Source organism: Chanos chanos, chromosome 11 (assembly GCF_902362185.1).
Source record: "Chanos chanos chromosome 11, fChaCha1.1, whole genome shotgun sequence".
Taxonomy (NCBI): domain Eukaryota; kingdom Metazoa; phylum Chordata; class Actinopteri; order Gonorynchiformes; family Chanidae; genus Chanos; species Chanos chanos.
In genome coordinates, this window is record NC_044505.1 from 3,216,432 (window position 1) to 3,236,581 (window position 20,150).

At 44.2% G+C, this 20,150-nt stretch overlaps 1 protein-coding gene across 1 annotated transcript in view; it reads left to right on the plus strand.

The window, feature by feature from the left end:
- The first annotated feature begins 255 nt into the window (after positions 1-255).
- The window catches only part of npnta (nephronectin a), a 33,458-nt gene continuing 13,563 nt past the window's right edge, over positions 256-20,150 (plus strand). The window contains exons 1-5 of the mRNA XM_030788205.1: positions 256-326; positions 5,818-5,918; positions 11,021-11,074; positions 13,891-13,983; positions 18,222-18,317. Of these exons, the coding sequence (XP_030644065.1) occupies positions 256-326; positions 5,818-5,918; positions 11,021-11,074; positions 13,891-13,983; positions 18,222-18,317 (415 nt within the window). The remainder of the gene's footprint in view (positions 327-5,817; positions 5,919-11,020; positions 11,075-13,890; positions 13,984-18,221; positions 18,318-20,150) is intronic.

Below are 20,150 nucleotides of genomic sequence, written 5' to 3' on the forward strand. Positions count from 1 at the left end.
GACGTTTCAGACGGTCCTCTGTGGGTCATTTACTGAGGCAAATGCAGTCGTTCTTCTGTTCCTGGTACACACTGTGGATGAACTGTCGTAAGGAGTAGAGCGTATCTGTCTCTCTCTCATGTCGGACCCGCTAGTGTGACGCCTGGAAAACCTTTTGGGTTTATTGCTGTTCTGCCTCCGTGTTGAAATATTTCAGAGCAGCGGTGCCCTGACTATCAAGTACTTGGATTGACGGAGCGCGGTATCTTCAGAAGCATGGAATGGTGGATAAAGTTGATGTTATTATATACTTGCTGGATCGGAGCAAGTGCGGACTTTGATGGAAGGTAAGTCAAGGATAGTGGAAATGTTTTCTGAAGAGGTTTGTAGAGATTTGAAAATTAGGAACAATACCGTTACAGTGTTTCAATGTGAGGCGTTTAATCTAAAATGTGTGTTTTGTATTTATGTATTTGTTTTGTTTGTCCATATGGTCTGTAGAGTATGTAAACGTGAAAAGTGTAACGCATTACAATAGCAGACCATTGAAAGTTAACGTATAGCACTGCGCCGTGAAGTGCGTTACATTTCTGTGACCAGTCGCTAGTTCCCTTGTTTCGAAGAGGTTGTAGATTAAATTATCAGCATAATATATAGAAAAAATCCGTTCTCTCAAATGTGCATGCACCACGGACATCATATGTATGCATGCTGCGGTGTGTAGAACACCAAATAAAGAGCATGCTTTTCCTCTCTCCATTTAAGCTTGAATAGGTATGACTCGCGCTGGGTGCCGGGTTGTTCATGTCCAAACAGGAATTTCGAAATATGTGGCGAACGGCAGAGAAACGTGCCAACGCTATAGAAACGTAGTCGAGATTCTGATCCGCTCAAGGCTTTTGGAAGATTAATGCGGGTCAAATTCTTCCACTGCAATTACGGTGCGCTTTAAAAATCCAAGTTTACTTCGCGAAAGCCTAGAGGCCATTTGAGGAACATGTAAGGTACGTTTCGAGTCCCAATTAATTAGCTCCCTCAGAAGTGCATTAGCTCGTAGGTGTCGGAGGATTATTTTAGAACAAACTTTCATGGGCTTGCATCATGCCAGTTTATTAATAACGGCGAGCTTAACTTTCACTCTGTACATGGCGCAGTGCACCTGGTTTACAGTATTCATCAACCAGAGGGCTTTCTACTGTGACTTCGACCACCCAAGTGTGGAACTAGCTCTGAATGCGGCTCCCAGTGTGCGGTAGAAAGATTCCTTTCTCTCCAAGCCTACAGGGAAAAGTTTTGTGTGCTTTAGCGGCATAAGGAATAACCGTACTTGCAAACAGAGTTAGAATTCGTTCACACGCCTGTTTTTTTTTTTTTTCCTCCCAGAAAAAGTCTGCTTGAATATCACTTCTGTTCATTTTTCTTAAATTTGTCATTGTCGGTCCCGCACGGAGCAGTTCCCTGTTTTGTTATGTGAGCATATCCTTGCTGAAGCGGAGGAGTAAACTACTTGCAATGGAGCTAATTGCAACGCTACCTGTCAAGCAGGCCCCTGCTGCTCTAACTGAATCCCTTATTTTATTCGTTAATTTGGAGTGGTCTTACGTCTCGTAATTACGTTACTTTGCGTCTGTTGAGGTTAGCATTAAACACTGTCCTACATTTCTATCGATCTTAATCTTCATTTAAACACATTTTACTGTATCCTGGGTGCTAATTTACGTTATTATGTGGGTTTGTGTTGTCGCTTTCTGCAGAGCAAGAATATGGGCACTGGTTTAATACATATTTTCCCTTTTTTAAATTTTGTTTACTCCTTAGGAGCCACGGTGAATTCTGTCTGATATTGCTGCGTTCTGATTGGGCGCAATGTGTTGACATTTAGGACCTACTTTTGCAGTCGCTTCATATCTTAATGAGCGCATACATTAACCCCCGCCGGCATACTAGTTTGAATGCCAGCCGTGATGGAGGGAGCTTGTCAACCGGGTCATTATTTGCCAATTTTCCCCTGCTTATAAGCCCTGCTTCAGCGCCTCCCATATAAATTCATAGCACAGTACAGAATATCCCGCAAGCAGGCGGCCGCAGAGGCCCCATTCATTACACTGCAAGCCATCACCGGCTCGGTTTAGAGCCGCTTCGGTATTAGGCAACGCCACACCTGAGGGATGGCTCGCCAGCGAACTCTTTGCCATTTTGTTCCATAATAACACGTTTAATCAATAATAGATGGACTCTTTACACGTTTGGACTCAAGGCATCATTCGCCTTGACGCGTCTCTGGTATTGACGTTTACGTTCAAGGGCGTTGAGTAGCATTGAATTGTGCGGCAGTTCTCTGGAGAATAAGGCTTTGCTCTTCTGTCGTCAGCTTTTGTCTTGGCAAAGCACCTTTGTAAGTGATGTCGTATCACAGTCTTCCGTGCCCCTTTTTGAAATTACCAGTATGTTTTTCGATGTATTTAATATTCAATGACTATCCGAATCATTGTCCTTTTGCGGACGTCACGTAGGCCTAACCCAAACCTCGCCAATGAACTTTTATTTTTTGTATTTATTTATTTATTTCATTAATTATTTGTTTATTTATTTATTTCGTGTTCAGTAGGCCTACACGCTGCTTAAATTGGATTTGGGGCATTGATAAAACGTTCACCTGGACTCGGATGGAGTGGATCTCCTAGCTCGTAGTCTAAAAGGTTATCTGTTTTCCCCTTTAGCGGTCTTTTGTACCGGATGGCTGGTTCACCGTGGCTCATCTTCTCCGGGGCCAAGGGAGAGGCTGGAGGGAAACGCAGTCAGCTGGGCTACCGTTAAATTTTTTTTTTTTTTTCTGTTTTCTGAGTCAGAGGAGATGGAGGGCAGGCTTGGTTGTCAGTCGCGTGTTTTGATGAGTAGTGTTTAATTGTCTGTCTGTCATAGGAGGTGTCTGTGGAATGTGAAGGGTTATAATTATGCTCCCTTAGCTTCCTGGGCCTTAGGTTCTAAAAATAGACACACATATACACACACACACATGCTGAACGCAAATTCAAAATAAAAAAAGACCTCTTCGGGTATTTTATTTTGAAAATTAAAGAATAGAAATGTGTTGTTTTTTTTGGGTTTTTTTGTCTGAAGAATATTGTGGTTGTGGATTGGTAGGAGGCCAAAAGAATTGTTTACTTTCCTCCTGTATTTTGGTCCCTTGGATGCTTTTGAATGGAAGGAGAACAGGAAGAGCTGTAACCCCGGATACGCATCTGCCACGCTATGAGTGCGTCCGCCGGGGGGGGGCAAACGCGATAAAGCCAGACACACACACACACACTCTGTCTGTGGGTGAGGGCATTCTCAAAGGTGCACGGAAGATTTCCTCTGACGGTGTTAAGTTATCCTGCGGAGAGCTGAGCATGGCACCAGCTCTGCCTCTTTGGGCTTTCTTCTCTCTCTCTCTCTCTCTGTCTGTCTGTCAGTCTGTCTTTATGCCTGGCATCTTTTTTGGATGGCATCCAGAGTTCAGAGCTCGGTCCACTGGCACGCGATCGCTTGCCTCCGGGCTCGCTGCAGAAGTGAGCATGAAAAAGTTGCTCCTCCGCAGGGTGAAGCGTTCTCCTCTCTTGCTCAGTCCACACACACACACACACACACACACACACACAGAGTCCTCCCTGTTCGCAGCGCTGCGGGCAAACAAATTATCATCTCTTCTCAGCCGGCAAGCTCTGTATTATGGTCGTTGAGCCTTTTATGAGTTTTACGGGGGTGGTGAAAATGACTTATCTAGATAACAACCATAAGAGTATTTAATTATTGATACAGTAATATAGTGATTCACCTCGTCTCTCTCTCTCTCTCTCTTTGTGTTTTTTAGTCGGCCTCTGATTAGTCTATTTGTCTTTTTCTTGCAATCTCAATGCTTCGCACCCTGTGAGAACGTCTCACGAGACCTAATCTCATACAGTCTCATATATTCATTCATCAGTAGGGGGTGTTGATGCTTGAGGAGAAGTGTGTATGTGCTTTCATAATGTATTATGTGACTCTAGCAATGTTAACCTGCCTCAAGGTATGAGTGATGGATTAGTAACTATAAAATGACTCTGACCTGTGTATTTCTTCGCTCTGTGTGTGTGTGTGCGTGTGTGTGAGTGAAAAAGAGGCAGAGAGAGTGTGTGTGTGTGTGTGTGTGTGTGTGTGTGGGGGGGGGGGGTAACGGTAATGTCAGCCAAAATGCCAGACGGCTCTCCTCTTAGCATGCTCAGTGTGTCTATGGGACTTGCGAAAGGGCCCCGTCAGCCTCTGTCTCTGCCAGGCTGCACACACACACACGCACACGCGCACACACACACACACAAACATTTTCCCGCAACCTGCCAGTCTAACTTAACGTTCTCTGTCAACCTTTCTCACAGGAATGATTGGCAGGGGCATCTATATTAGCATTTTCAGTGCCTGGCAAAGGAAGCTAACTGGAGGGGATAGCTCTGAGTGCAAATGGAATGCACAATAATGTTTTTCTTTTTTTTCCTTTTTCATCCCTCTCTCTCTCTCTCTCTCTCTCTCTCTTTCTCTCTTTTTCCCTCACTCTCCTCTTGTCTATATTTGCATTTGTCTTTTCTCCTCCTTCTCTCTCTCTCTCTCTCTCTCTCTCTCTCTCTTTGTCTTGCTGCCATCCCTCGCCAGATTTCTTGAGTTAAAGTGTATTTTTAGGTGCAGTTTGGCAAAGTGCACAACACAGTTAACTTTTTTTTTTTCCCTTTTGTTCTCTTGCTCATGATCCATGTAGCTGACGTCATTTTACGGCTCAGACACAGGCCTTTTTAGCTTGTTTTCTGAGACCTTAAATGGTTTTATCTTCTCACATTCCCTCAAAAAAAAAAAACCAAAAAAAAAACAAAAAGGAAAAAAAGCGTGTGGCGCCTTGCCCTGTTATGAAAAAAAAAAAAAAAAAAGAAAGTTAATCTTTGCTGCCAAGAAAAGAAACTCTCTTGCTTTCAGAAAGAACAGTTCATCTCAGGTTTAAAGCATCTTTTTTTTTTATTCTTTGGGTAGTATTTTGGAGTTTTTCATCTTGACAGTGCCAGAGTTGATTTGACTCTCCTTTTCCATAAAGGGGTTTTTTTTTTTTTTTTTTTCTTACCGTTTTCAATTTCATCGAAACCTTCTGCACTGTCATTGTCATCACACTCTCACTGGAGGATCTTGATTCTACTCTAGAATGACATCAACTCCCATGCAGGGGCACAAACCCCTTATTATGGGATGCTGTGAGCGAGACAGAGACTGGTGGGGTCATCCTTGCCTTCTCGATCTGTTAGCGCAATGAAAACTGGATGAGTGCAGATAAGACACCGGTGGCTCAGAGATGTTTTGATAAGTGTGCTCTGCAATATTATCCTGTTATGATAGCAGCATGCCCACAATTTCCATTTCGTCTGTCGTGGAAGACCAATTACACTGTCTCGTCTGTGTGGAGTCCAAATTTCAGCTATTGTTCTTAAAGCTGTAAGCTTTCCAAACGGTGCCATTAAGCTCATTATATGTGCCTCCCTGTATAGAACTACTGTGTGTGTGTGTGTGTGTGTGTGTGTGGGGGGGGGGGGGGGGGGGGGGGGGGCGGTATCGTGCAAAGGTGAAAACAGATTTAGTTACATATCTGTATTAAATACACACCGTATAATATGGGAAAAAAATTTTTTTATGTGAAAATAAGTTCCCAAAACAGTCATACTTTTTGCTGAGCAGTGCTCTTTCCAGCGGCTGACAGGTTTCTAGCTTGCGGCCAATGGCGAAGTGTTTTTTGCGTCCAAGTGTGCAGTTACTGAGTGTTTAACTGATGAAGCTGTCTCTTAACAGGTGGCCAAGGCAGATTGCTTCATCCAATGGGCTGTGTCGCTACGGCGCCCGCATTGACTGCTGCTGGGGCTGGACACGGCGTTCCTGGGGGCAGTGCCAGCGTGAGTGACTGCTGCTTATTTGGGGGGGGGGGGGCAATCAGAGCTATCAGCTGAGTGGGCAGGAGGTGTGTAGAGGAGGTGTACATCATAGAGGGGGGGGGGATGCTTGTACTCCACTGCTTCAACTCTGACGAAAAGCACAATCAAACCTGCAGACACTGGCACAACTGCACAGAAAGTCACCAGTTCACCAAGCATGGCAGCCAGCAGGGTGCTGCACATTACAGATTAACGATTCGGATTAAAGATCATTCAGTTCAGAATTAAGATCGGTCGTTCAGATTCAAAACAGTATGTCCGATTTCATTTGGTGGATTGTCTAGTGACATTCGCAAATATAGATGTCACACACTCCTTTACCAACAGACAAACTCCAATGTGAATCAGTTGCAAAATGTAAATTGGTGGCTTTCTACACTTATTAACACTTGTCACAATTATTCAAACACAATCATTTGTGGCTTCAGCGTATCTATCTATCTATCTATCTATCTATCTATCTATCTATCTATCTATCTATCTATCTATCTATCTGTCTATCTATCTATCTATCTATCTATCTATCAATCTATCTATTCACACAGCCAACACGGTGGGGGCACATCACAGGGGTGAGTCTTTTGGGAGAGGTCATTACATCAGCCTGTTGGCTATGGGGCTACAGATGGTGACTGGCACTGAACCTGCTGGGACGGTTAATTGGATGAAGCGCTGGGGGATCCGCTCTCTGTAAACAGCCTCCTGTTTGCAGAGATGACTCTTAAAACACACAAGAAATATGAAGAAATATGACTATGAGGTTTTTGGGGTCAATATTTGAAGTCGTTTGAGAATTCATGACTGATTCCAATTCAGTTCTTGGAACTGCAACTGGAGCTGGAATTGGAATTGGAATTTGAATTAACTCAAGTCTTGAGGATGTAGAATTGGAACTGAAATTGTAATTGAATTAGAATGACAAGAAACAGAATTCAATTAAATGAAAGCCTACATTCAAGAGAGGTGTTATCTGTGATTATTCAATATCTAAATTACACTTCACTATAGCCCATCAACTAATTCTCTCTATTTTCTGGTGGAGGAATCAGGTTTTTTCACTCCCCACAAAGTGGAATTACACCTGAATTTCATGGAATTGCTTCTTGATTGGTACTTTAATCCAGTTAAAATTCTATTGCAACTGGTCTCCAAAAAAGATTCTAATTCTATTTCAACGCACGTCTTCTGTATAATTTGTTCAAATCCAAATTCCAATTTTTAGTTCCTTATTCAAATCCATGAATCTGTTCATGAATTGACCCCAACCCCATTAGACGCTCTTTCCATGAATGATTCCGCGGATGGCATTCAAAGGGCACATCCCTGCTGAAAACATAGTGAATGAGTTTTACTTAACGTTGAGCTCCCCAAATCACTTTGTTACAATAATGTTATACAGTAATGAGTGGTTCTCTGTCTTGGTCTGTTCTCATCCATTGCTGGAGGCACAGAACCATAGGCAGAGAGCAGACAGTTGTTAATGGGAGGGACTCACACCAGATTGATTCCTCCAGTTTGACTCATTTGTCATAATGATGCTTTTTAGATCAGTTTTTTTTTTATTCTTTTTTTTTTGGCACGAAGTCAAATGTGCTTTAGTGCATATAATGCAGGATTCAGAGAACACCCCTCAGACGCTTGCATCAAAAGTATTAACAACATGCCTCTTAAAAAAAACAAAACTACTGTTTGTCAGCTGCCATTTGTTTCCAGAAAGATCCAAAAAATTAGTGCGCTTGGCTTATTTCCCCACAAATGTTTGCTCTTGTCTCTGGGAGATTGAGACGCGGTCCTAGCCGCTGCAATTGTATTCGGAGATGTGTGAGGATATTATTAGCGTGTCGAACGTGTCCGGCGGGCTGACAAATGCGAAATACTCTGCATGGCTTCCGCACATGATGCTCCAGCTGTTGCCAAGACTGAGGAAATGCGAAATGCTTTTGCGCTCAGGTTTCCGAAGACAAACTGCATGTTTCCTCAATGAAAGGCCAGAGAACTAAGAACTAACAGCTAACAAACGCTCTTCCCGACTCCACTCCGCTCTCTGCTCCTCACAGATTTAACACAGCGCTGACTGGCACATTGCCCTTATCATGTTCATCATCATCTGTTGCCTTGTCTGAGTTTTTTGCTGTGTGTGCTGTTGTGTGCTGTGTGTGTGTGTGTGTGTGTGTGTGTGTGTGTGTGTATGTGTGTGTGTGTGAGAGAGAGAGAGCGCACGTCTCTGGTTCTGTTCAAAAGGTTTCACTCAGTTTGTGGTCTGTCTAAGTTTAGTCTTGTAAGACTACTGTCTTAGTTTCTCCTTAAGCTAAAGGTATTCAGTCACCCAGGGGGCCACCCACAGCTATCTCTGTCTGTCAGTCTATCTTTTCACAGCAGAGAGAGAAAAAAAACAACTGCATTTCACAAATTGATTGGACATGCCTCTTAAATGGCCTCCCTGGTGCTGTGCACTTGATTGCTTGGAGTGAAGTGTTCAAAATTACTCAAAACCAGCCAAGCATTTATACGAAACTGAATTTGACAACTTTGTATAAATTTCTCTTATCCAGTCTACGTACCGTTTTGTATCTGGATTGGCTGGTGAAATCACTGGAATGCAGTCACAGTCGTGTGACTGAACACACAACAGTGGATTAGACACAGGGAGTGAGAATTTTGATGGGACCAGATTGTGCTTTTACTCTCAAGGAAAAGTCAGGTGTGTGTGCGTGCGTGCGTGCGTGTTTGTGTGTGTGTGTGTGTGTGTGTGTGTTTGTGTTTGTGTGTGTGTGTGTGTGTAAAAGCACAAGTCTCACACATTTCATGAGTAGCAAAGATATATTCCTCTCCTTTCCTATAAACATTAACGTCCTTAAGTTTGTCCTTTCGGTGAACAATCAATGATTAATCACAGGAAAAAAGATCACCCCCCCCCCCCCCCGCCAAAAAAAAAAAAAAAAATCCTGACACCTTTCTCCAATCACAGCTAGCTAGACTGAACAATCAGCACCTCTTCAGGTTTGTCACAAAGAGCTTTGTGTGATATTGAGAGGGAGTGGGGGGGGGGGGGGGGGGGGGGGTGGCGGTCAGTCAGGGTTGATTACTGTGTCTTACTGTCTCGGCTTCCTGCCCCATCCAGTGAGACTGGCTGAGCTGTTAGGGTCTACTGAGCTCTTACCAGCTCATCTCATGATTCAGACACTGTCACTACGCTCGCCTGAATGGGAAAAAAAATCAGCTAAAGAGTGTGTGTGTGTGTGTGTGTGTGTTTAAAAGATTTTTTTCAAAAGACGACAGGCGTACACAGTAAACGTTCAATCAATATCCATTACCGAGCTGGTATTTTTATTTGGACCCGTTTACACATTGAGCTGAGGAGCTCGACTCTCAAATAAAGGAATAAACAGCGTGGTGGAGTAAATTCTCCCTTTCCCCCTCACCAACACAATCCGCTTAATGCGGAGACTGTAACTAACTAACTAACTGAGATTGGCTTTGCTCCTCAGACTGTGATGATTGAGTGCTAACAAGATCTTACGTGTATATTGCGACTGAAGTTCCCAGAAGAGCCATTTAGTCGTGGAGCATAAATACACAGACGAAGAGTGAAGTCCCAAATCCTATAAAACCCCTTTTAAAATGTCTCAAAGCCATCTGAGAGGGTGTAGCGTTCCTCTCCTCTCTCTCTCTCGCTCTCTCTCTCTCTCTCTCAGGACTAGGGAGTGGATTTAGACGAGAAAGATTAAGGTCCAGATTAACGCCCTCAAACGGTCTGGCGCTTTGATCCTATTGGCAGATTGGGTGAACCAAGAGGATTCGTATCTGTCAAGGAGCCCTTTCTCTGAATGTTTAGGATCCTGATTAGATTACAAAGTAGACCGGATTAGCTCAGCAGCTTTTAATTGGTAATAATAATTTTTTTTTTTTTAAATCAGAAAGAAAATATTACTGTGGTAGCTGAGTTTATATCATTTTTTTAAACGTCTGAAAATAAAATGGAAGCAGAAGGTAAAGGAGGAAAAAAAAAGTATGACGCTTGAATTGCAAGAAAATAAAAAATGTTTTCAAGCTGTTTTTCCCTGGGAAGTCTTCTTACCTCCAGGACACAGCATTGAAATGCAGGGGCAACATTTGGTAAGGTGAACAGCTGGACGAATCCGATATGGGGGAGCCGTGTTTGCACTTGAATGGAGAAAGATCGTTTCTCAGAGGGGTAACACGGGGCACACGCTGGGGGCCAGTAGGCATTTTCAATTCTACGGCCATTCAATAAACCCCACTGCTGAAACCATTACCTTGTTTCTATCACTCCCATCTGTCCACTGTACGTCCAATTGCCTGGACAAACCAATCAATGTAATCTTAACGGAAACCGATAGAGCGCACGCAGTTAAATCTGTGTCGATTAATGTGAAAAGTGGAGACGACTGTTTTGCAGTGTTTTTGCGAGATGAATGCTAAAAAAAAAATGTACGCAAACAGCTTAGAATGTTCTGACCAAGTCTCTCTGTCTCCTTCACTCTTTTTATTGCTCAATAGAGAAAGGAAATTAAATCTAACATCTGAGGATCTGTAGTCAGGCAGTAAACAGAGTCCCAACCATACACATTATCTTTTGAGCATGAAACTTAAAATAAATAAATAAATAAATAAATAAATAAAGGAAATGGGATCCACAGTGACTTAATAAACTCTGGAGAGAAAATTAATTTCGTTTCAGCGTGAGCTACTTTGTCTTCACATGGAATTTGTGAGACTGTGCCTGTGTGCGTGTGTGTGTGTGTGAGAGAGAGACAGAGAGGGTGTGTGAGTGAGTGTGTGTGTGTGAGTGAGAGAGAGAGAGAGAGGGTGTGTGAGTGAGTGTGTGTGTGTGAGTGAGAGAGAGAGAGAGAGAGAGGGTGTGTGTGTGTGTGAGAGAGAGAAAGGGTGTGTGTGTGTTTGTGTGAGAGAGAGGGAGGATGTTGAGAGTGCTTGCTTGTCGAAGACCCAGAGCATGGCTCTCATATCATGTCATCTTTCAAACAAAGCTTGGAATGTCCTCTTTTGTTCTTTTTGTTTTTCTTTGGCCGTTTGTATTGCAGCCCCGTACGTCTTAGCCGTACGCAGAGTTATCGGGATAAGGTGCCCACCCCAAGGTTAGCACCACATATTTCTATGAGATAAACTTGTTTTGTGTCACGTTGGGGTGGAGGGTTGTGTGTGTGTGTGGGGGGGGGGGGGGGGTGGAGGTACGTGTCCTCTGAGTCCTGACTTAACTTTTATTTATTGGTCCCCCCCCCCCCCCCCCCCCCCCCGAACCCACCCCACGCGCAGCTCCTCATCTCCCCCACCTCTTCCCATCACCACCAACCACCCCACTCTCCCCAGTCCCTCCCCAGTGTAGGAGAACACCATTTCTCATCTTGTGCCAGTCTTTATAGCCTGTAAACATCTCACCCTCTCTGCACCTACTGTATACACACACACCCTTATTTAAAATGTGGGACACTCTCCAACATATTACTGTTTATTTGATTAGTCCACAGAGATCCATATAAATTCACATAAAATGAATAGGGGTTCAAGATGAGAACTCCTACACCCACTGTGCTTTGTGCTCTGTATACACGTGTGTGTGTGTGTGTGTGTGTGTTTTATATAGACTGTGCCCTCTCTCACCTAATCATTCTTAAATTTAATTCTTTTTATTAGAAGCTCAAACGGGTCTGCGTCTCCTTTTTAACTTGCCACTCGCCGGTTTGATTTAGTGCTATATCTGTGAAGTGTGGCTTTGAAGATGCTATGTGCCTTCACAGGAGGGGAGGGGTCTCCGAGGCATTTAGAAAATGAGAGTGGCACGGGGCATGCGAGGCATGGAGGTGGGGGGGTGGGGAGGGGGGCATCCGTCAGCTGCTTTTTTGGCCGGCGTAGATGTTTCATGTGGTCATTCAACACAGGGCATTTCCCTTGGCTCGTTTTCTGCTGCGACTCTGGGATCCGTGTGTGGCGGCCTGACTCTGATCGTCATGCTGCGGACAGGCTCCCAATTAAGCGCGTCGTGTCCTTCAGCCCTGTTCTGCTCCTGCGTCAGCGTTTAAAAATACAGAAAGACCTCGCTCGTGACTGTATCGCCCCACATTAAATGCATGATTTCATCCCGTTTGATTGCCCAAAAACCACAAGACCAGATATGGCACTGACCTGGTTACATGGTAAATGTCAAAAGTTTAGTCGTTTCCATGTTTGACTAGGCTGGTGCCACGGCTCCATCACTAAATAAAGATCCACGTTTTATCTCGCTTTGTGCGTGCGCGTGTGTGTCTGTGTGTGCACATATTTTTTTTTTTTTTATTTAAATCTGTAGGTCTGAGCTCACACACGCTTCAAGAGACACACACACACACCCCCCCCCCCCCCCTCGCTGTATAGCGCAAGTTAGACGAACGACGGTGCCTTGATTACCTCCTGCAGATGAACACTTCAAAATGAGGCAGGAAAATCTTATCCCCTGGTTCAGAGATTCTGCCTAATGCTCTCTGTACCTTTCAAATCCGAGGCGTACAGCAGGCGTACGGTGAGAGGAGATCCCCCTGTTTCTTTCATCTCAGAAAGCACGAACGCACCCCCCCCCCCCCCCCCCCCCCCCCCCCCCAGAGGCTTTACTCTAATCGCTATCCAAATAATGAAAAAACCAACGCCGCTTTTATCGTCACTACGATTTAGGCAATGGAGAAGGCTTTTGATATTCAGAGAATTTAGGAGATGCTCAGCAATTGTTCAACTTTAAGAAATCCAGAGTTTGGTTTGGATATACTTAACACCGCAAATGTTAAAAGATTTTCCTGTGTCCTGCTCTGAGCCACCTATGATAATTCAATGAGAGATGCACTGTAGTGCTGGCCTTTTTCACAAGGTGGGTTTTTAAGCAGATGGGTGTTCGAATCCAGCTGTCCTCCTACGTTAGCCCAACACCGTGCGTGCATGTGTGTGTGTGTGTGTGTGTGTGTGTGTGCACGAAGCTGGAGACTGATGGAAGTCGTTGGCCTTCTCTGCCCCTTGTATTGTCTCTTGCCTTATTGCATGGCCATGCTAAAGGTAATTAGGAGCGCTGATAGCCCTGTATTATGACAGGCCTAATGAAGCTTTTAATGGAAATTAGTCTCAGCCGGCTGAAGGCTGGCGTAGCAGCCATGCAGAAGACAGAACACCTCTAGCATTGTGGGGCATTCTGGGGCATGGATACCAGCATATGGTATTTCTCCCACTGCTCTATAGAAGAGCCAACCATGACTTGGCCCTTTTTCACTCCCTGGAACTCCTGGAAGTCGCTCGGGACGCCTCTTTGGCATTTGTCTCTCGTTTCATTTTTACAGTGGCCAATGTTTCTCGACTTGCCCTGAGCCTGCAGCATCAAAACAAAATAAAAAGAAAAAAAACAAAGAAAAAGAAAGAAAGAAAGAAGAACTGTAAAGCAGAAATTGTTTTTCTCGCACCCGTGAGCCTTCAAGAATCAGACTCCTCATTAGGTACGTCGCTCAAGGCTGCGTCCCAATCAAAATTCCCATTTAAGAATCCACAGCTCTCTGGTTTTTACTACTAGCATGGTGGTCAGTGAACATCATCAGGGAAACCAGTCAGTTGTGAATGGAGGTGCCTGGCACATCTGATTAAAAGTGTTAACCCCACAACCCTGTCCCCACCCCCCACCCAGCCTGCCCTTTCACTTTACCAATTATCTTTCATTGTAGATGTTACTGCTCAAAGAGTGTGTGGTCTTTATAGACATCAAGGCCTCCGTATGGAGAAGACACTTTTTTTGTTTTTGTTTTTTAGACAAATGCAGTCAATAGCGAAAAAAACAAAATGGCAGTTAGCTGTTCCATTTGAATGTGTTTTGATGTTTTACTGGAATGGTGTCATAAGCTGTGAATGGTACTGATCTCACTCTCCCCCTGTGTGGGAATGCCAACAGCGTTTTGCCAGCACGGCTGCAAGCACGGTGACTGTGTCGGCCCCAACAAATGCAAGTGCCACCCAGGTTTTACAGGCAAGACCTGCAACCAAGGTAGGACTTCAAGACCATCTGCATGTCTCCACACACACACACACACACACACATACACACATGCACGCACAAACTCTACTGCTGGCATTTCACAGATTACCCCAACTAACTCTTTCAGATTTAATCTAGAAGAGAGGAAGTGGAAAGAGTAGATTATACCAACCTTGCATAGGATACACGTTTTTTTCCCCCCTCGTGCATAGAGTTGTCTTGGCAAAGAGAGTTTGATTTTTGTCAAGATAGTCCTAAATTCTAAAAATACCTGCGATGGTCACAATATAGATGCTTTTAATCTCTGTGACCTGTTAGGCTGTAGCCACATAATCCATGAAAAAGCTGATTCAGCAGTGGAGAATGAATCCAACAGCAGGGACTTTCAGGGGTGAATTGGTAAGCGCATGGCTCTCTCTCTTTGGAGATTACATCTCAATTACTGACCCTTAGATAACTCAGGGCTGTGCAGAATGGACCCGGAAGCCTGGAAAGTCATTGCATTGGAAGCAGATAGCGAGGCCATGCTGACAACACTTTGATTTAAAAAAAAAACAACAAAAAAAAACATTACCGAGTCTATTGAAAGGAGTTGGCTGGAAGATTTGGGGCGGTGGAGTCTTTGCCCTGAGAGGGCAATGGGAGAAGGATGTAATTAAAAGGAGGGCGGGGAAGGGAGTTAAAAAAAAAAGCAAAAAAGCAAAAAAAAAAAACAATCCCTTTAGGAATGTGAAAAGGAGTAGACTCACGTTCCACTCAGGGGTAGTTTTGTGTCAACCTGTCGCGACGGCTTTGACTTAGTCTCGCTGGTTGCTGCGTGGGCGAAAATGATTTTCTTAATGACATCTGACGCCATCGTTATCGCTTTAATTATACGTGCAAGGCCAGTAACGTTTAGAAAATGTCAAAGTTTCAGGGAAACAAAAAAAAAAAGAAAAGAAAAGAAAAGAAAAGAAAGGTATCATTTGTCTTGTGGAGTTGAGTCCTTGACAATCATTACTTTGGACGAAAGCCAGTGTGAAACATTTCGATGAATTTCATTTTGTAGAAAGCACCGCTGGACACCAGTTCTGGTTTGGAAGAGTTTGTTGTTATTCCAGAAATGTATGTTCACAATAGAGCAATTTTTTTTTCCTGTAACAGAGCGTCCGTGCGGATCAGCAATGATTTATTTCACCTCTCCTTTTTTACATAGGTAAGGGGGAAAGTCTTCCCATCCTAACATACGGGCCCAGTTTGACATCTGCCGCCTTGTAATTAAATTGTCAACACTTTTTTTTATAGGTTATTCTGGTATGACAGTGTATACCAATGTTCTTGGTAGATTACTTTGCCAAATCCAGTCGCCATTTTATGGCCTGGCTGAGAGAAAACAGCTTTAGCTTCAAATCCAATCTTAAAGGACAATGGTAAAAGATACTGCTTTTTTCTGTCTCCTGTGAAATGATTAAAAACAGTATGGACAAAATTACACATCATTTGTTAACAAATATGTTGCTTTTTTTCTCTTTATTTAGCTTACTTGACAGGATGGTAGATCGATGTAGTGTTGATCACTTTGTAGTTCTTTAGAGGGAAAAAGCATATTTGGTGGGAAAAAAAATCCAAGAGTTTTATATAAGAAAAAAAAAACCCCTCAAACTTACCATCAAACGCAGAGGTAAGGGTTACACTGAGCCCAAAGCAGCTGACCTTCCCCTTTAAGGAATGCTTTTGATGGTCGTAACGAGATCTCACTCTGGGCCGAACCATCAATGGTTATAAACCTCACTGAGAACATAATTCTTAGTCATTTCACATCCTGTTCAGGTCTTACCAGGCCTCTCACACGTGTGTGTCCACGGCAGACAGAGAAGTCTGCTCCGTAAACAGACGTGCGAGAACAGATGAATGGTTCTCAAGCCTTCAGATACCCACCAGCGTCACAGGGGCCAACCATAGCAAAACACTGTTTGAATGAAGAAAAATAACAACAACAACAACAACAAAAAGACTACAGGCTGTAGCACATAGCCAACATGGTAGGAAGACTTTTATTCTGGAAGTCAAAGTTAGTGCTGCACAGTTGTTACTCTCTCATTATCTCGCTTGCTTTGAAGTTAATTAGTGCTGACAAATTAGCATCGTACAGTCATACATTGAGCAGCTTGACATCGACAACTGTTGTAGGTTCTTCTCTGAAACAGAAAAGAATGAGTACGTTCTAATCCAAGGACAATCAAGATTAAGTCCCAAAGTACCACGGGCTCTGCCTACAGTGAGGCTAAACATTCCAACTCGCTAATATCAACATCTGCCCAATAGTTTAAATGGCTATGTCAGTCCTCTAGCAGTACGTTACAGAAGTGTAAAACAGGTGACACATATCGTATAGCTGGCACCAGGCTTGTTTGACTGCTAATCTAGCCTTCTAGGGACCTGTAGTGAATGTGTGTGTGTGTGTGTGCGTGTGCGTGTGCGTGAGAGTGTGTGTGTGTGTGTGTGTGTGTGTGTGTGTGTGCATGTGCGTGTGCGTGCGTGTGTGTGTGTGTTGGGGGGGAGGGCGGGTGCAGGGGAGAAGAGCTTAGATCAGACTCCATGGGCCCCAGTTTAAATCTTCTCAGACTTGAGAATTGTCATATAGTGTGACCTAATCAGTGTCCCGAAGCTGACATCGAAAATGTAACCCTAATTAAAACCTCGTTAGCTTTACTTTCTTCTGAACTTTTTCTCCCCCCCACCCCCCCCCCCCCCCCCCTTTCTTTTTCATTGCAGTCGTCTCAAGTTCCCTGCCACTAACAACATGATCGTCATGGCGATGATTCTAGGCAGATGGATGTCTGTGCCAGAACAAATAAACTCATTAAAGCAGTAATCCATTTACGAGTGAGATGGCATGGAGACTCATCCAAACCCCCCCCTTCCTCCTTACCCCCCCCTCCCCTCCCCGTGGATCAAATCATTTTAATTAGATGATTATGTTCCGCGGGGGACCTGTTTAAATGAGAATCTGCTTACCTGCTGCGCCCAGTCTTCACGATATTACTGTACTGTACTGTCAGAGAAAAGCGGGTAGGTGATCTCGAGATTTTCAGATTAAGGAGAAACAGCTTCACAATAACTTGAAGCAAACCTGAAGCGCCAGAACCGACCCTCCGAATATTACATTTTTACACGATCCTTAACGATTATCCCCCCCTTTCATGTCAGTGAAAGCATGTCTGTTCTCAGAGCTTTAGATGAAACGTGTAATCCAACCCTTTGGCGCAAGCGACCAAAGCGTAGCTGGTACACAGTTTAAATACACAAAGTCAGCCTTTTTTCTCCAACTGTTTAACTTTTAAATAAACCCCTGTGTGCGGGTCAAGGCTTCATGCGAGTGTCATTTGTTTAATGTGGAAACCAAACCAAGCATAATGTTTCGTCCTGTCCTCCTCTTCCCCGTGATATTTATAAGCAGTACGCAGCTGTGAGGATTAAGGGTTGGGGGGTATACTTTACATGTCATTGTATAATAAGCTATTACGCGACTGCATTGTTCAATTATGGTGCCGTGGATTCGCTTAGTCCGTTTTCCATCCAAGGTCAGTTCCCTGTCAGTTCTGTGGTCAGGGTGGAGGAGAGAGAGAGAGAGAGAGAGAAAAAGGAACAATGGCAGCCCCCACCACCCCCCACCCCTCCCCACCCAATGCATAACAAAGAGTTCAGATACGCAAACCCCGCTTAGCCTTCCAAGTATGTTCACATCTCATCTCCTACATGTCATCAGCGATAAATAGTGTTAATTGCCGAGAAGAAAGAGAGTTTCGGAGCGTTCGAGATCTGACCGTCTGCATACCATGACGGAGCAGCAGCTGAAACTGAATCCTTGGTCTCTTTTGTTCTATGGAAACTGACCGCCGGGTTTTTTCCAACCTCAACCTGTCAGACGTCAGACACCCTTTTTCTTTCTTTCTTTTTTTTTTTTTTTTTTTTGTGTTTATGGGCTACAGGATGCAGGAATGTGTCTGGGAACACACAAAGGAGATATGGTTTAGTTTTTTTTTTCTTCTTCTTCTTCTTCTTTTCCCTTTTTTTTTTTTTACCCTGTTTGACATAAACATAATCCTCTTTACTGCATAATGTCGTTCTTCTCCTCTCCAGGAATGCGGGGCGGTCAGAGGTGTGTAAAGCCGTTGGATGTTTTTCATTCACATTAACCTTCTTTTGCTGTTTTGTCTACCCCCCCCCCCCCACAACCCTATTCTCCTTCAACTCTTTCCCTTAAGAAGAAGAGCAGGACTATGTAACTCCCCAAATTTGGGACAATCACCCCCAAGTCTTTCTTCCCATGGACTACCAGCCTGCTGGGGTACCTCCAGAGGGTGAGCCACACCATCGGTTACCGGGCGTAGTCTCCCTATACGCCCTTGCTCTCCCTTCCTACGCCCCCCACCCCCCACCCCCCGCTCTGCTGCATGGCGCAGTGTGCCTGGCTGACAGAGTGAATACCATCTTCCCCTCCCTTCCTGTTTCTTTCCCTGTAGCAGATCCCAAGGCCTGGTCAGGCATGGCTGGTATGACATGCTGAAAGCCAAGCATGCTACAGTGTGCGTGCACACACACACACACTCACACACTCACTCACACACACACACACACACTCACACATGCACATATACACGCGAACTTTCACACGTTATTTGTACCAATGACCACAATGTCTTTTATTAAAAAAACAGCACTTACACAGTGGGGACTATTCTTTCTTTTTAACAGTGGGGACTATTATTTAGAACCCAGTTTGACAAGGCATCCCCGTTAGAATAGTTGGGTTTCAGTAAAATTTCCGCCTAAGTTAGCAAAAAGTGTACACACACACACACTCACACTCACACACACTTATATATTTTTACACTTTCAGATAAAACTTTTGAGGAAGTTGAGTTGTAGTCTCTCATTTCCAATCACCCGGGCACACACAGAATTTTTTAGGACCTCTGCTATGTAATGGCACCTCGACCTCCAACACACACACACACACACACACCTCTGTGTCTGTCAGTCCTTCTTAGTTCTCAGCTTTGTGAACTTCTGAACTGGTCCATCTTTCATCCCCTGAGCACCCAAGAGGCTGCCAAGCTGCTCTCCACTGCTCCACCTCTTTCATCTTTTCACACTCCCTCGCTTTCTCCTTTCAGATCCTCCTATTCCAGACACACCAGCTACACTCGGGTCCCTACAATGCAACCTGGCTCCCATGACTGGCCATTTGCGCCTACACAACAATGTGTGGTATTCTGTTCAGTCTTTATCTAAGAGACCTGTATATTCCATCTTGTCAACACTATGAATTATCTCTGGCCCCTCCCCCCACACACACCCCAATATTCCCAAATGAATCCTCTCTCCCTGTGTCTTTCCACCTCTCCTTTTCTATTTCTTTATCGTCACTTCTGTCATTTCCCTCTGTCTCTCTCTCTGTCTCTCTCACTCTATGTGTGTGTGTGTGTGTGCGTGCGTGTGCATCATTGAGTATGTTTCAATTCTAGTGAAAAATCTCCCAAGTGATGAGAGACTATGTTCACAATTTCCCAGAGAATTGCAGAGTCTTCTCTCTGTGCTACCTTCTCTCTCTCTCTCTCTCTCTCTCTCTCCCTCTCTCTTTCTCTCTCTCTGGTTTGACTCTTCTCCTCTCTGCCCCCCTCCATCTCGTCCCCATCCCTCATTTCTCTCCTCCACAGCGGCACACTTTTCTTGCGCCGTGTTTTCTCCTAGCATGTGCTGCAGCAGCTCAGCTTCCTGTCCATCTCATTCAGAAACGCTGTAATATTCAGGGGTTTTATTTTTCTGCTGTTTTCAGCTATTTAGGAGCCAGTGGAGCCCTGTGTCTCCAGCCTGTGGAGTAGAAAACACTTTATATTTTCTGTCTTGAAAGTTGTCTGTAGTATTTATGGGTACAAAGCAAGGTCGAAACCGTTGCAAGAGAAGTTTTTTTTTTTTCATCTTTTTTTTTCCTCAGTGTTTTGCAGCGAGCGATGATTTACTGGTAATGAACAGGTCAGCGCTGAGATGTCAGAAGATGGAGTGGAAAATGAACGAGAGTGAAAAAGGAAAAGAAGGATAAATTGGAGTTGAGGGTAGGGCAGAGAGAAAAGGTCGAAAAAGAGCCGCAGGTAGTCACATGATCGTCGTGGGTTTCTTTTGGTTCGCGTTCG